General features: G+C 42.3%; 1 protein-coding gene and 1 long non-coding RNA gene across 2 annotated transcripts in view; one reads left to right on the top strand and one right to left on the bottom strand.

Moving 5' to 3' along the window:
- The window catches only part of LOC108712529 (protein Wnt-7b), a 41,685-nt gene extending 36,522 nt beyond the window's left edge, over window positions 1-5,163 (bottom strand). Inside the window, exon 1 of the mRNA XM_018254747.2 lies at window positions 5,030-5,163. Within this exon, the coding sequence (XP_018110236.1) occupies window positions 5,030-5,100 (71 nt within the window). The 5' untranslated portion in view covers window positions 5,101-5,163. The remainder of the gene's footprint in view (window positions 1-5,029) is intronic.
- Window positions 5,164-5,357: 194 nt separating this feature from the next.
- LOC121402087 lies at window positions 5,358-14,073 on the top strand. The gene is made up of 4 exons (XR_005966530.1): window positions 5,358-5,444; window positions 7,225-7,405; window positions 11,737-12,113; window positions 12,689-14,073. It is a non-coding gene; the product is annotated as an uncharacterized LOC121402087 (long non-coding RNA).
- Window positions 14,074-15,630: the final 1,557 nt, after the last annotated feature.

Below are 15,630 nucleotides of genomic sequence, written 5' to 3'. Positions count from 1 at the left end.
CCCCTGTCACCCCCATATCATATATGCACATAATGTAAGTGTATAATATATAGGCACAGCCCCCCATCTTTCCTCTGTCACCCCCATATCATATATGCACATAATGTAAGTGTATAATATATAGGCACAGCCCCCCATCTTTCCCCTGTCACCCCCATATCATATATGCACATAATGTAAGTGTATAATATATAGGCACAGCCCCCCATCTTTCCTCTGTCACCCCCATATCATATATGCACATAATGTAAGTGTATAATATATAGACACAGCCCCCCATCTTTCCTCTGTCACCCCCATATCATATATGCACATAATGTAAGTGTATAATATATAGGCACAGCCCCCCCATCTTTCCTCTGTCACCCCCATATCATATATGCACATAATGTAAGTGTATAATATATAGGCACAGCCCCCCATCTTTCCTCTGTCACCCCCCATATCATATATGCACATAATGTAAGTGTATAATATATAGGCACAGCCCCCCCATCTTTCCTCTGTCACCCCCATATCATATATGCACATAATGTAAGTGTATAATATATAGGCACAGCCCCCCATCTTTCCTCTGTCACCCCCATATCATATATGCACATAATGTAAGTGTATAATATATAGGCACAGCCCCCCATCTTTCCTCTGTCACCCCCCATATCATATATGCACATAATGTAAGTGTATAATATATAGACACAGCCCCCCATCTTTCCCCTGTCACCCCCATATCATATATGCACATAATGTAAGTGTATAATATATAGGCACAGCCCCCCATCTTTCCTCTGTCACCCCCATATCATATATGCACATAATGTAAGTGTATAATATATAGGCACAGCCCCCCATCTTTCCTCTGTCACCCCCATATCATATATGCACATAATGTAAGTGTATAATATATAGGTACAGCCCCCCATCTTTCCTCTGTCACCCCCATATCATATATGCACATAATGTAAGTGTATAATATATAGGCACAGCCCCCCCATCTTTCCCCTGTCACCCCCATATCATATATGCACATAATGTAAGTGTATAATATATAGGCACAGCCCCCCATCTTTCCTCTGTCACCCCCATATCATATATGCACATAATGTAAGTGTATAATATATAGACACAGCCCCCCATCTTTCCTCTGTCACCCCCATATCATATATGCACATAATGTAAGTGTATAATATATAGGCACAGCCCCCCATCTTTCCCCTGTCCCAGTGACTCCCCCATAAGACAATATAATATCAGGGGCCCCCGGGTTCTGCAACTGATTTGCTTATTTTCACTGTAGTAAAAGCAATTGGGGAAGTTTCTATAAACAGCACAGGGATGGTTTTTTGGTCCCCGACTCACAGACTAAGAATCAGTAATGATGAAACAATGAGGGGGCATGAAAGGGTTAATGGGTTATGCAAGAGGCCAAACAATGATCGGAATGACAAATATTATTTTAGCTGAAGCACCTTGCGAGGGCCGGGGGGCCGGGTGATGTTACTTCATTCCTGCCTGTAGGACATTAGGTAATAATCGCCCCAAATAGGGAATTGGCCCCATAAATATTAACCCTGACACTGCTGGAGGCTCAGTAACATCGTCTTTATCAGCAGAGCCAACGATCCCTCGTCTCCATCATCACATTCTCTCTTCCCTGCCCCCTCTCCCCATTGTCTAATTGCTGCTTTCATTCAGGGTAATTATCTCATTAATTAAAATAGTAAATAAGAACTACACAAAGCTGCCCCCCCCCCATAAATGTGACCAGTTGTTAAAAGAGCCCCCTGCCCAGTGGATATTTGCTTCTAACTTTGAGTTAAAGGGTAAGTAAAACCTTACACCACACTGACATTGCTGGGAGATCTGTACAGATTCCGGCAGTTCATTCCCATTCCCCAGACTAAAATTACACACAGGTTCCCACCAGGGCCACAGGTTCAACTCCCTTTGTCCAATGATCACTGAATTAAACTGGTGAAAGAGCATAATACATAGCTCTCATTTATTCTGCTAATACAGATAATTATTCAGAACATATACAATATACCCATGACAGTAGGACAAGATGGAGACAGTAGGACAAGATGGAGACAGTAGGACAAGATGGAGACAGTAGGACAAGATGGAGACAGTAGGACAAGTTGGAGACAGTAGGACAAGATGGAGACACCAGGACAAGATAGAATCACTAGGACAAGATGGAGACAGTAGGACAAGATGGAGACAGTAGGGCAAGATGGAGACAGTAGGGCAAGATGGAGACAGTAGGGAAAGATGGAGACAGTAGGACAAGATAGAGACAGTAGGACAAGATGGAAACAGTAGGGAAAGATGGAGACAGTAGGACACGATGGAGACAGTAGGGCAAGATGAAGACATTAGGACAAGATGGAAACTGTAGGACAAGATGGAGACAGTAGGACAAGATGGAGACAGGAGGACAAGATGGAAAAGGTAGGAAAAGATGGAGACAGTAGGACCAGTTGTAGACAGTAAGACACGATGGAGACAGTTGGGGAAGATGAAGACATTAGGACAAGATGGAAACTGTAGGACAAGATGGAGACAGTAGGGCAAGATGGAGACAGTAGGACAATATGGAGACAGTAGGACAAGATGGAGACAGTAGGACAATATGGAGACAGTAGGACAAGATGGAGACTGTAGGGTAAAATACAGACAGTAGGGAAAGATGGAGACAATGGGAAAGATAGAGACAGTAGTGAAAGTTGGAGACAGTAGGACATGATGGAGACAGTAGGACATGATGGAGACAGTAGGGCAAGATGGAAACAGTAGGACATGATGGAGACAGTAGGGTAAGATAGAGACAGTAGGACATTATGGGACAGTAGGGCAAGATGGAGACAGTAGGGCAAGATGGAGACAGTAGGACAAGATGGAGACAGTAGGACAAGATGGAGACAGTAGAGCAAGATGGAGACAGTAGGACAAGATGGAGACAGTAGGGTAAGATAGAGACAGTAGGACATTATGGGACAGTAGGGCAAGATGGAGACAGTAGGGCAAGATGGAGACAGTAGGACAAGATGGAGACAGTAGGACAAGATGGAGACAGTAGAGCAAGATGGAGACAGTAGGACAAGGTGGAAACAGTAGGGCAAGATGGAGACAGTAGGACAAGATGGATACAGTAGGACAAGATGGAGACAGTAGGACAAGATGGAGACAGTAGGACCAGTTTGAGACAGTAGGCAAGATGGAGACAATAGGGAAAGATGGAGACAGTAGTGAAAGTTGGAGACAGTAGGACAAGATTTAGACAGTAGATAGATGATAGATAGATAGATAGACAGCGAGAGAGATGATAGATAAAGAGATTGAGAGATAAACAGACAGACAAGTAGACAGAAGACAGACAGATGATAGAGAGTGACAATGAGAGTACAGGGCATGGGGTTTGTAGACAGTCCGTGAGGCACAGTTTGTAGTCTCATCCCCTTCTGAGATCACAAAGAGACACCACCAGGGGGCACTAGTGTGAGTCCGACCCTCTCTGCACCCCTCACCCCCCCTGTACAAACCCCAGTGTCAGAGATAGAAATAGAAAGAGACAGAGATTTGCCCCGTGCTCAGGTGTTGCAGGACAAACAGGTAGTAGCACTGGGCTCCTCTCAGGAATGTGGAATTGCAACTCAGCCCCATTGCTGGGAGCGATATGAGCCAGGGCACACGTGCAACTCCCAGCAGCCTGAGAACTTGGCAAGTCCCTTACACACAATATACACACAATATACACACAATATACACACAATATACACACAATATACACACAATATACTGATCCACATGCCTGGCATCAATTACTCACAGCACTCACAGAAGCCAAGTACAAGGTGCCCCTCCCCCACTCTCTAAATCTGTACAGGAACCCTCAATAATAATAATAATAATAATAATAATAATAATACTGTAATAATATTTACAAATGGGGGAAAGAATTCTTGTGTGCACCTCTCACTTCCATCCTGGGGTGTATAGCAAACTGGGGGAGTGTAATGGAAAAAACTTTCCCCCAAAGTACCCCATCATTCTCTTACACCACTATCAGTATTTATCAGTGTATCAGAGAGTAAGTATATCAGTGGATCACTATATTAACAATATACATTAGTGTATCTGTGTCTCAGCTTATCAATATATCAATATATCAATATATCAGTTTATCAATAATTCAGTTTATCAATAATTCAGTTTATCAATAATTCAGTTTATCAATAATTCAGTTTATCAATAATTCAGTTTATCAATAATTCAGTTTATCAGCTTCTGAATATATTGGAGCACTGGAACCAAATGGCTTCTTTATAAAGGACACACACACACACATATACAGTATATACACACACACACATACACACACACATATATACACACATATACACATACACACACACATATACACACACATATACACACACACATATATACACACATATACACATACACACACACACATACACACACACATATACACATACACACACACACATACACACACACATATACACACACATATATATATATACACACATATACACACACATATATATATACACACATATACACACACATATACACACACATACACAGCAAACGTTTTTACCCTTTTATTGTCCCTTTAAGAGCTGTCAATCAGGGACCTGGGGGGTTGGGGGGCTGTCACAACTCTGTCATCACATTGAAATGATGTTAGAGATGTAAAGTTCATCCCTGAGAATGGAGAGAAAGTTGCTCCCCAATTTACCCCAATTTCCCTCAGTTACTTCCTGAGTAGTAAATACACGGGTGACAGTTGCGCAGGGATTCCATGAACTGACAGATTTGCCCCCATTGTACAGATAAGTCGGTTGTTTGTCGTTTCCTCTTGTTCTGCAGCAAAAACTCAAGTGATTTCCCCTTTAATACCTGCTTGCAGGACTACATTTCCCAGCATTCCAGGCCAGCCAAGCAGCTGAGAGCACAGTGCTGAGGGGGTGGGTGGGGGAAGGAGACAAGTTGTACTCACCCTAATTTCATGTAGATGATCCCAAAGCAGAGAAAGACATAGAAGATCCAGTTGCGGAAGTGTCTGAGCATGGTCTACACAATGGGACGATCCATCCAAGTGAGCAGAATAGTGCAGAGTGCAGAGATCAGCAGAGACCCAGGCATTGTCCTCTCACTACTCTCACTCTACTCTCACTCTTCTCACACTACTCTCACTCTACTCTCACTACTCTCTCGCTCTCTTCTTACTCTTCTCTCACTACTCTCTCTCCTCTCACTCTTCTCTGAGCCCAAGGGGAGTCGTTTTGCTGATCAGACACAGAGTTTCTCCTAAATCCATGGAGACTGGTGCATGTGAGGGGGTGGAGGGGCAGCATCCGGGGATTCACTCCTTAACCCCCCAAAAAAGCCAAAGGAGAAGGGATGGAGCTTGTGTAAGTCATCCAGTCTGGGAGATCAATGTGTTCTTACATGTTCTGAATCCTCCAGGTAACCAAGGGTGCAGGTAGGAGGATCTGCTCGTGTGTCACACTCTGTTCTACTCTCTCTCCCTCTGTCTCTCTCTCTCACACCTTCCTCTGACTGTCACTTCTACTGACTCTCTGTCTCACTTACACCTTCCTCTGACTGTCACTTCTACTGACTCTCTCTGTCTCACTTACACATTCCTCCGACTGTCACTTCTACTGACTCTCTGTCTCACTTACACCTTCCTCTGACTGTCACTTCTACTGACTCTCTCTGTCTCACTCAAACCTTCCTCTGGCTGTCACTTCTACTGACTCTCTCAGTGTCACTTCTACAGTCACTCTCCCTGTGTGTCTCTCACACTCCTTACACGAGTGTGACTGTTCCGCTGTCTCACACACACTGAGAACTGAGTCTCTTTATCTCACTCACATTCCACTGACTGTCTCTCTGTGACATCTGGTGTGAATCTCTCTCTCTCACAGAACTTGCACTCACTATGAGCCCTAGTGTAACTCTGTCTGTTTGTGTCCCTCGCACACCCACACCCCTGACCAACCTATCAAGTGAAAATCTCCAGTACACACACCTTGCACAGACTGTCTCCCTCAGTGTGAATATCTCGCCCCTTGCACTCACACGTTGTTACCTCCAGCACTGTCTCTTCTGCAGCACAATCAGTGTAAATGCCTCTCGCACACTTTACACACTGAGTGTCAATCTCTGGCACACGTTGCCGCCTGTTCATTCTCCAACTTGGTGATTGTTCCCTCCTGTCACTATTGTCAGACACACAAACTCACACTCACCTGTCACAGGGATCCCAGTTGTGTAAATGTCTGTGTCCCAGTGACAACACAAATCGCCGCTGCATGAATGTCACCCTCGGGGCAGCTGCCAGTTTTAAACACAACTTTATGGCTTTTATTCCCAGTACTTTTCCCAGCGATTGTTTGAGCGTCTGCCCCGCAGCTGAAGGAACCTGTTTAACCCCTTCACCACTGAATCACAGTCCTTTGTACCTGCCCTGCCCTAAAAAACACACATTTTAAGGAAAAAAAATAGCTTGAAAAAACGCTGGTGTTCACACTTCCACGTGATTCTGAAAGGAGGCACGAGATAAAGATTCTGGGTGTTTTTGCACCCCATGTGTCTGAGCTACTAAAACACCCCAAATCTCCCACTGTGGCATTTCCCTAAAATTGTAACAACTGTCAGCAAGAGGGACCCACTCAGAATGCAGAATGTGAAATATACATCTATATATATTTACCTCTGTACCTATATACTGTATATATATATATATATATATATATATATATATATATATATATATATATATATATATATATATATATATACACATAGATATGACATCACAAATCCAAAAATCGTTATCACCAGATACAGATACATGTAAATACCCGCAATTCCACGGACACTCACACTCATGCTCACAATCACTCATGCTCACACTCATGCTCAGACGATATTAGATTTCAGGCCAAAATATTTATGATTGTTTTTTTTTAGTTTTTTTAGGAAAAAGTCTAAATGTCTAAAAGTAAAATCTGATCTGGGAACTGATGTTTTTTAGGGAAAAGCAAAGAAAAGAAAGGGTTAATGTAATCCCTCTGCGCATACCTGAGACAGGTACAGAAAAGAAATACGATAACCACAAACCTGCACGGGAAAATCTTTGATCAACCCCCGTGGCTTTTTTCTTTCTTTCTTTTTTTTAAACAGAAATAGAAGAGGTGGGATTTTAGCCCTGGAAAGACCCGCCCACTAGCACCTCAATTTGTACCACTGAGCTGAGGATTCACTTGCTGGAGTCAAACATCTCCTAATCTGTGGAAACTGCAAACAATCCTGTGTAACAGGTGCACTCTGAAAACATGAGGGTTACTTTCCATCTGAAATAAAAGTAATGCTTCCTTTGCACGGGGGAGTGTATTTCCTGGTACTCGTGTGACTGTCTCTACTTCTTTTGCACAGGGGAGTGTATTTCCTGGTACTCGTTTGACTGTCTCTACTTCCTTTGCACGGGGGAGTGTATTTCCTGGTACTCTTGTGACTGTCTCTACTTCCTTTGCACGGGGGAGTGTATTTCCTGGTACTCTTGTGACTGTCTCTACTTCCTTTGCACGGGGGAGTGTATTTCCTGGTACTCGTGTGACTGTCTCTACTTCCTTTGCACGGGGGAGTGTATTTCCTGGTACTCGTGTAACTGTCTCTACTTCCTTTGCACGGGGGAGTGTATTTCCTGGTACTCATGTGACTGTCTCTAATTCCTTTGCACAGGGGAGTGTATTTCCTGGTAATCATGTGAGTGTCTCTACTTCCTTTGCATGGGGGAGTGTATTTACTGGTACTCATGTGACTTTCTCTACTTCCTTTGCACAGGGGAGTGTATTGCCTGGTACTCGTGTGACTGTCTCTACTTCCTTTGCACGGGGGAGTGTATTTCCTTGTACTCGTGTGACTGTCTCTACTTCCTTTGCACGGGGGAGTGTATTTCCTGGTACACATGTGAGTGTCTCCACTTCCATTTCACGGGGGAATGTATTTCCTGGTACTCATGTGACTGTCTCTACTTCCTTTGCACGGGGGGGTGTATTTCCTGGTACACATGTGAGTGTCTCCACTTCCTTTGCACGGGGGAATGTATTTCCTGGTACTCGTGTGACTATCTCTACTTCCTTTGCACGGGGAGTGTATTTCCTGGTACTCATGTGACTGTCTCTACTTCCTTTGCACGGGGGAGTGTATTTCCTGGTACTCGTGTGACTGTCTCTACTTCTTTTGCACAGGGGAGTGTATTTCCTAGTACTCGTTTGACTGTCTCTACTTCCTTTGCACGGGGGAGTGTATTTCCTGGTACTCTTTTGACTGTCTCTAATTCCTTTGCACGGGGAGTGTATTTCCCGGTAATCGTGTGACTGTCTCTACTTCCTTTGCAGGGGGAGTGTATTTCTGGTACTCATGTGACTGTCTCTACTTCTTTGCACGGGGAGTGTATTCCTGGTACTCGTGTGACTGTCTCTATTCCTTTGCACGGGGAGTGTATTTCCTGTGTATCGTGTGACTGTCTCTACTTCCTTTGCACGGGGAGTGTATTTCCTGTACTCTGTGACTGTCTCTACTTCCTTTGCACGGGGGAGTGTATTTCCTGGTACTCGTGTGAACTGTCTCTACTTCCTTTGCACGGGGGAGTGTATTTCCTGGTACTCATGTGACTGTCTCTAATTCCTTTGCACAGGGGAGTGTATTTCCTGGTAATCATGTGAGTGTCTCTACTTCCTTTGCATGGGGGCGTGTATTTACTGGTACTCATGTGACTTTCTCTACTTCCTTTGCACAGGGGAGTGTATTGCCTGGTACTCGTGTGACTGTCTCTACTTCCTTTGCACGGGGGAGTGTATTTCCTTGTACTCGTGTGACTGTCTCTACTTCCTTTGCACGGGGGAGTGTATTTCCTGGTACACATGTGAGTGTCTCTACTTCCATTTCACGGGGGCGTGTATTTCCTGGTACTCATGTGACTGTCTCTAATTCCTTTGCACGGCGGAGTGTATTTCCTGGTACACATGTGAGTGTCTCTACTTCCATTTCACGGGGGAATGTATTTCCTGGTACTCGTGTGACTGTCTCTACTTCCTTTGCACGGGGGAGTGTATTTCCTGGTACTCGTGTAACTGTCTCTACTTCCTTTGCACGGGGGAGTGTATTTCCTGGTACTCGTGTGACTGTCTCTAATTCCTTTGCACGAGGGAGTGTATTTCCTGGTAATCATGTGAGTGTCTCTACTTCCTTTGCATGGGGGAGTGTATTTCTGGTACTCATGTGACTTTCTCTACTTCCTTTGCACAGGGGAGTGTATTGCCTGGTACTCGTGTGACTGTCTCTACTTCCTTTGCACGGGGGAGTGTATTTCCTTGTACTCGTGTGACTGTCTCTACTTCCTTTGCACGGGGGAGTGTATTTCCTTGTACTCGTGTGACTGTCTCTACTTCCTTTGCACGGGGGGGTGTATTTCCTGGTACACATGTGAGTGTCTCTACTTCCTTTGCACGGGGGAATGTATTTCCTGGTACTCGTGTGACTATCTCTACTTCCTTTGCACGGGGAGTGTATTTCCTGGTACTCGTGTGACTGTCTCTACTTCCTTTGCACGGGGGAGTGTAATTCCTGGTACTCGTGTGACTGTCTCTACTTCCTTTGCACGGGGGAGTGTCTTTCCTGGTACTCGTGTGACTGTCTCTACTTCCTTTGCACGGGGGAGTGTATTTCCTGGTACTCGTGTAACTGTCTCTACTTCCTTTGCACGGGGGAGTGTATTTCCTGGTACTCATGTGACTGTCTCTAATTCCTTTGCACAGGGGAGTGTATTTCCTGGTACTCGTGTGACTGTCTCTAATTCCTTTGCACGGGGGAGTGTATTTCCTGGTAATCATGTGAGTGTCTCTACTTCCTTTGCACGGGGGAGTGTATTTCCTGGTACTCGTGTGACTGTCTCTACTTCCTTTGCACGGGGGAGTGTATTTCCTGGTACTCGTGTGACTGTCTCTACTTCCCTTGCACGGGAGAGTGTATTTCCTGGTACTTGTGTGACTGTCTCTACTTCCTTTGCACGGGGGAGTGTATTTCCTGGTACTTGTGTGACTGTCTCTACTTCCTTTGCACGGGGGAGTGTATTTCCTGGTACTCGTGTGACTGTCTCTACTTCCTTTGCACGGGCGAGTGTATTTCCTGGTACTCGTGTGACTGTCTCTACTTCCTTTGCACGGGGGAGTGTATTTTCCTGGTACTCTGTGACTGTCTCTACTTCCTTTGCACGGGGAGTGTATTTCCTGGTACTCGTGTGACTGTCTCTACTTCCTTTGCACGGGGAGTGTATTTCCTGGTACTCGTGTGACTGTCTCTACTTCCTTTGCACGGGGGAGTGTATTTCCTGGTATCGTGTAACTGTCTCTACTTACTTTGCACGGGGAGTGTATTTCCTGGTACTCATGTGACTGTCTCTCTAATTCCTTTGCACAGGGGAGTGTATTTCCTGGTAATCATGTGAGTGTCTCTACTTCCTTTGCATGGGGGAGTGTATTTACTGGTACTCATGTGACTTTCTCTACTTCCTTTGCACAGGGGAGTGTATTTCCTGGTACTCGTGTGACTGTCTCTACTTCCTTTGCACGGGGGAGTGTATTTACTTGTACTCATGTGACTGTCTCTACTTCCTTTGCACGGGGGAGTGTATTTCCTGGTACACATGTGAGTGTCTCTACTTCCATTTCACGGGGGAATGTATTTCCTGGTACTCATGTGACTGTCTCTACTTCTTTGCAACGGGAGGGGTGTATTTCCTGGTACACATGTGGTGTCTCTACTTCCTTGCACGGGGAATGTATTTCCTGGTACTGCGTGTGACTATCTCTACTTCTTTGCACGGGGAGTGTATTCCTGGTATCGTGTGACTGTCTCTACTTCCTTTGCACGGGGGAGTGTAATTCCTGTACTCGTGTGACTGTCTCTACTTCCTTTGCACGGGGGAGTGTCTTTCCTGTACTCGTGTGACTGTCTCTACTTCCTTTGCCACGGGGAGTGTTTTTTCCTGGTACTCGTGTAACTGTCTTACTTCCTTTGCAGGGGGAGTGTATTTCTGGTACTCATGTGACTGTCTCTAATTCCTTGCACAGGGGTGTATTTCCCTGGTACTCATGTGACTGTCTCTACTTCCTTTGCACGGGGGAGTGTATTTCCTGGTACTCGTGTGACTGTTTCTACTTCCTTTGCACGGGGGAATGTATTTCCTGGTACTCGTGTGACTCATATATGTGCATATATAATATAGGGGTGACAGGGGAAAGACGGGGGGCTGTGTCTATATATTATACACTTACAATATAAACACAACATGACTACAGATATACAGAGTCGGAATATTTGGGCATGTATAATTTGGACTGTGGCTACTTGTTTCTTTGTAGACTTTTGGGTTGTGTTCACTGTCTCCTGAACCAGTTCTAACAAAAAGAATGTTCTAATTCCCAATCTAAATGGCACAAACACATTTGGCCGACACTCACATTCTCAAGGTGAATCAGTCGGAATGATATTTCTGGGGAATCTTGCGGTTGCCGTGTTTGTTCGGGAGTTTCCTGTAATGTTTGCGCAGAAATATTGAGAAAACAATTGTCCCTCATTCCCAAGTTGCGGATCAAAGTTAATTCACATTTTATGTTATTTGTGTTTCCTCAGAACTTGAAGATGTTCCTTCTGGAGGATCTGGGTGGTCCTTTCAGAGATGGTCCCCACCAATGGGAAATTTTAACTAGTTTTCTAGGATAACCAATGAGGAAGGTAACTGGGAGGTTGAGACTGTGTCAGGAGAAGAGATGGAGGTCGAAAGTTGGAGATCTCATTCCTGGATCTTTCAGCTTGGCTGTTGCTGCCCCCTCCTGGTCTTTCCTCAATTGCCTCCGTATCACAATCACGTTATTTACATCAGACAAAGCGCCAGATTTAGCAAAAACATTTTCCTGCCAAACTTCATATGTGAGAAATGGTCACAGAATATTTTACCCGTCCTTCAAAATTCTGAATTTGTTCCTTGAATTCTCCCACAGACTTTGCAGGTAAAAACAAATCAATCATTTTCGAGTTTGGGTTTCAGCTCTCAAATATTATTCAACAAAAACAAATAAATAAATCTTGATCAGTGAGAAAAAAAAGTCTTCTGAGAACAAAATAAATTTTAACCTCAACTTTTGATAAATTGTCCATCATTAGGTTTGTGAAGATTCTCATTCGTCCAGGTCATGGTACGTCTGTAGAAATCAGTCAAATCAACTGGACTTGCTGTGTTTTTATTGAAGACGTTTCACCAGTCATCCAACTGGATTTCTCGATTCAGAAATTAAGAAATTCAGAATTTAGAAAGCCAATTGGATGACGTCTTCAAGAAAAACACAGCAAGTCCAGTTGATTTGACTTATTTCTACAGATATGTCCATTGTTCTCTAAATCAATGTTTTAGATCTTTTATTATTTGATAAAATCTCAAAAGTCAGAGATCATGGAATTCAAATTTAAAAACCTGTAATCACAGAAAAAAAACACATTTGTGAATTTAGACCAAACCTTTTAAAAGTCTAATTTCCAACACATTTCTATTTCAACAGCTTTTGTTTTCTCATATTGTCGTGTTTAGGAATTTAAGAATTTAAGAATTTTGCGGGACCTAGCAAAAATCATGATTTCCAAGAGAAAGTCCGAGGAGTTATGCAAGTGAACAAAAATCAGCACAATTGTCATATTTGTGAATAAATTTGAATAGGGTTTATATTTTACTCTTTTAATGTCATTTCCATTCGGTTATTGAGAGCTGATTCACTCAAAAGTCACAGATCATAGAATTTGAATTTACAAACCTGTAATCACAGAAAAAAACACAGTTTAGAATTTGGACCAAACCTGAGCAAGAATTTTTTCAAAAAAGTCTAATTTCCAACACAATTCTATTTCAGCAGCTTTTGTTTTCTTATATCATTGTGTTTCAGAGGAATTTTGTCAGACCTAGCAAAAATCATGATTTCTGAGGGAAAGGCCGAGGAGTTGGTAACAAAAATCAGCACAATTGTAAACAAATATTTGAATAGGGTTTATATTTTACTCTTTTAATGTCATTTCCATTTGGTTATTGAGAGCTGATTCACTCAAAAGTCAGAGATGATAGAATTCGAATTTAAAAACTTGTGATCACAGAAATAAAAACAGTTTTGAATTAGGACCAAACCTGAGCAAGAATTTAAAAAAAAGTCTAATTTACAAAATAATTATACTTCAACAGCTTTTGTTTTCTCATATAATTGTATTTTGGAAAAATTATGCCAGACCTAGCAAAAATCATGATTTCCGGGAGAAAGGCCAAGGAGTTGGTAACAAAAATTAGCACAATTGTCATATTTGTCTACAATTATTTGAATTTGGTTTATATTTTACTCTTTTGATGTAATTTCTATTCTATTATTGAGAGCTGTTTCACTCAAAAGACAAAGATCATAGAATTTGAATTTAAAAACCTGTATTCACAGAAAAAAACTGTTTAGAATTTTGACCCAACCTGAGCAAGAATTTAAAAAAAACTCTAATTTCCAAAACAATTCTACTGCAAAAACTTTTGTTTTCTCATATCATCGTGTTTAGGAAAAATGTAGCCAAACTCAGCAAAAATCTTGTTTTCTAAGAGAAAGGCTGACTCAAAAGTCAGAGATCACAGATTTTGAATTTAATAAACTGTAATCACAGAAAAAAAAACACAGTTTAGAATTCTGACCTAAACCTAAGCCAGAATTTAAAAAAGTTTAATTTCAATCTTCTATTGTCTATAAAGGCAGAAAATAAAGATTCAAGTCTTGGCATCAAGGTAGAATAATGAAAGGAAATGATTGGTTGGTTACTAGGGGTTATTGCACTAGTGATAATATACAAGTATCGAGGCCTCACGTTGCTTTACCCGTCACTGACCCTGAAATCGGACACAACACCAGGTGGTGAGGCAGGATTTGTATAAATAAAAATATACAGAGAAGGAATGTTCTGGGCACACAATAAGCTATACCCTCATACTGTACTGTCTAAGAGAATCAATATGGCACCTCCTCCTCCCATATGTATAAATACAAATATACAGAGAAGGAATGTTCTGGGCACACAATAAGTTATATCCTCATACTGTACTGTCTAAGGGAATCAATATGGCACCTCCTCCTCCCATATGTATAAATACAAATATACAGAGAAGGAATGTTCTGGGCACACAATATGTAAATAAGAAGCTGTGAAAAAAATGGAAGTTAATTGCTACTTAAATAGAAATATAAATCTCTGCTAAATATTTATATTCATTATATTATTATCTTCCAAATTATAAGACAATTGTGTATCGGGTTTCTTTTGCTTTAAAGAACAAGAACAGAGTTAATCACTGTGGAGGGGGGTCTTTGTCCTTTAAACAAGGAATTCTAGTTTATTTACCCTTTTATAACTACTTTAAATAGATGCATCTTATTACCAACAAATCAAAGGAACTCAGCAGTGCAAGTGATAACTACGGCCACCAGAGGGCCCTATTGGCTGCAACATCTCAACTCTGAATTCCCCTGCCCAATTGTGACTCTTTCACCTTAAAACTGCTTCTTGTAATTTCTATTGATGAATTGTGTGTAAAGTACAGGGTGTTCCGACATAATTATCATTACCATCAGCAATGAAGAAATACTTCTTACAACTGGTTTACACCTAATGAGTCACATTTCTGATTATGCAATTTTATATCATAGTCCCCTAAATTTGCTCATAGTCTGTACAGAGAGATCCCATAAAACTATGGCAGCAAAGGTATTCCCTGTACTAAGCACAATTCAGCAGGAACAGTCCCTAAGTTTGCTCATAGTCTGTACAGAGAGATCCCATAAAACTATGGCAGCATAGGTATTCCCTGTACTAAGCACAATTCAGCAGGAACAGTCCTTAAGTTTGCTCATAGTCTGTACAGAGAGATCCCATAAAACTATGGTACATAGGTATTCCCTGTACTAAGCACAATTCAGCAGGAACAGTCCTTAAGTTTGCTCATAGTCTGAACAGAGAGATCCCATAAAACTATGGTACATAGGTATTCCCTGTACTAAGCTCAATTCAGCAGGAACAGTCCCTAAGTTTGCTCATAGTCTGTACAGAGAGATCCCATAAAACTATGGTACATAGGTATTCCCTGTACTAAGCTCAATTCAGCAGGAACAGTCCCTAAGTTTGCTCATAGTCTGTACAGAGAGATCCCATAAAACTATGGTACATAGGTATTCCCTGTACTAAGCACAATTCAGCAGGAACAGTCCCTAAGTTTGTTCATAGTCTGTACAGAGAGATCCCATAAAACTATGGCAGCATAGCTATTCCCTGTACTAAGCACAATTCAGCAGGAACAGTCCCTAAGTTTGCTCATAGTCTGTACAGAGAGATCCCATAAAACTATGGCAGCATAGGTATTCCCTGTACTAAGCACAATTCAGCAGGAACAGTCCCTAAGTTTGCTCATAGTCTGTACAGAGAGATCCCATAAAACTATGGTACATAGGTATTCCCTGTACT

This window comes from Xenopus laevis, chromosome 3S, assembly GCF_017654675.1.
Source record: "Xenopus laevis strain J_2021 chromosome 3S, Xenopus_laevis_v10.1, whole genome shotgun sequence".
Lineage (NCBI taxonomy): Eukaryota > Metazoa > Chordata > Amphibia > Anura > Pipidae > Xenopus > Xenopus laevis.
The sequence above is the reverse complement of the archived record's forward strand: the minus strand, read 5'-3'. Positions and strand labels throughout refer to the sequence as shown.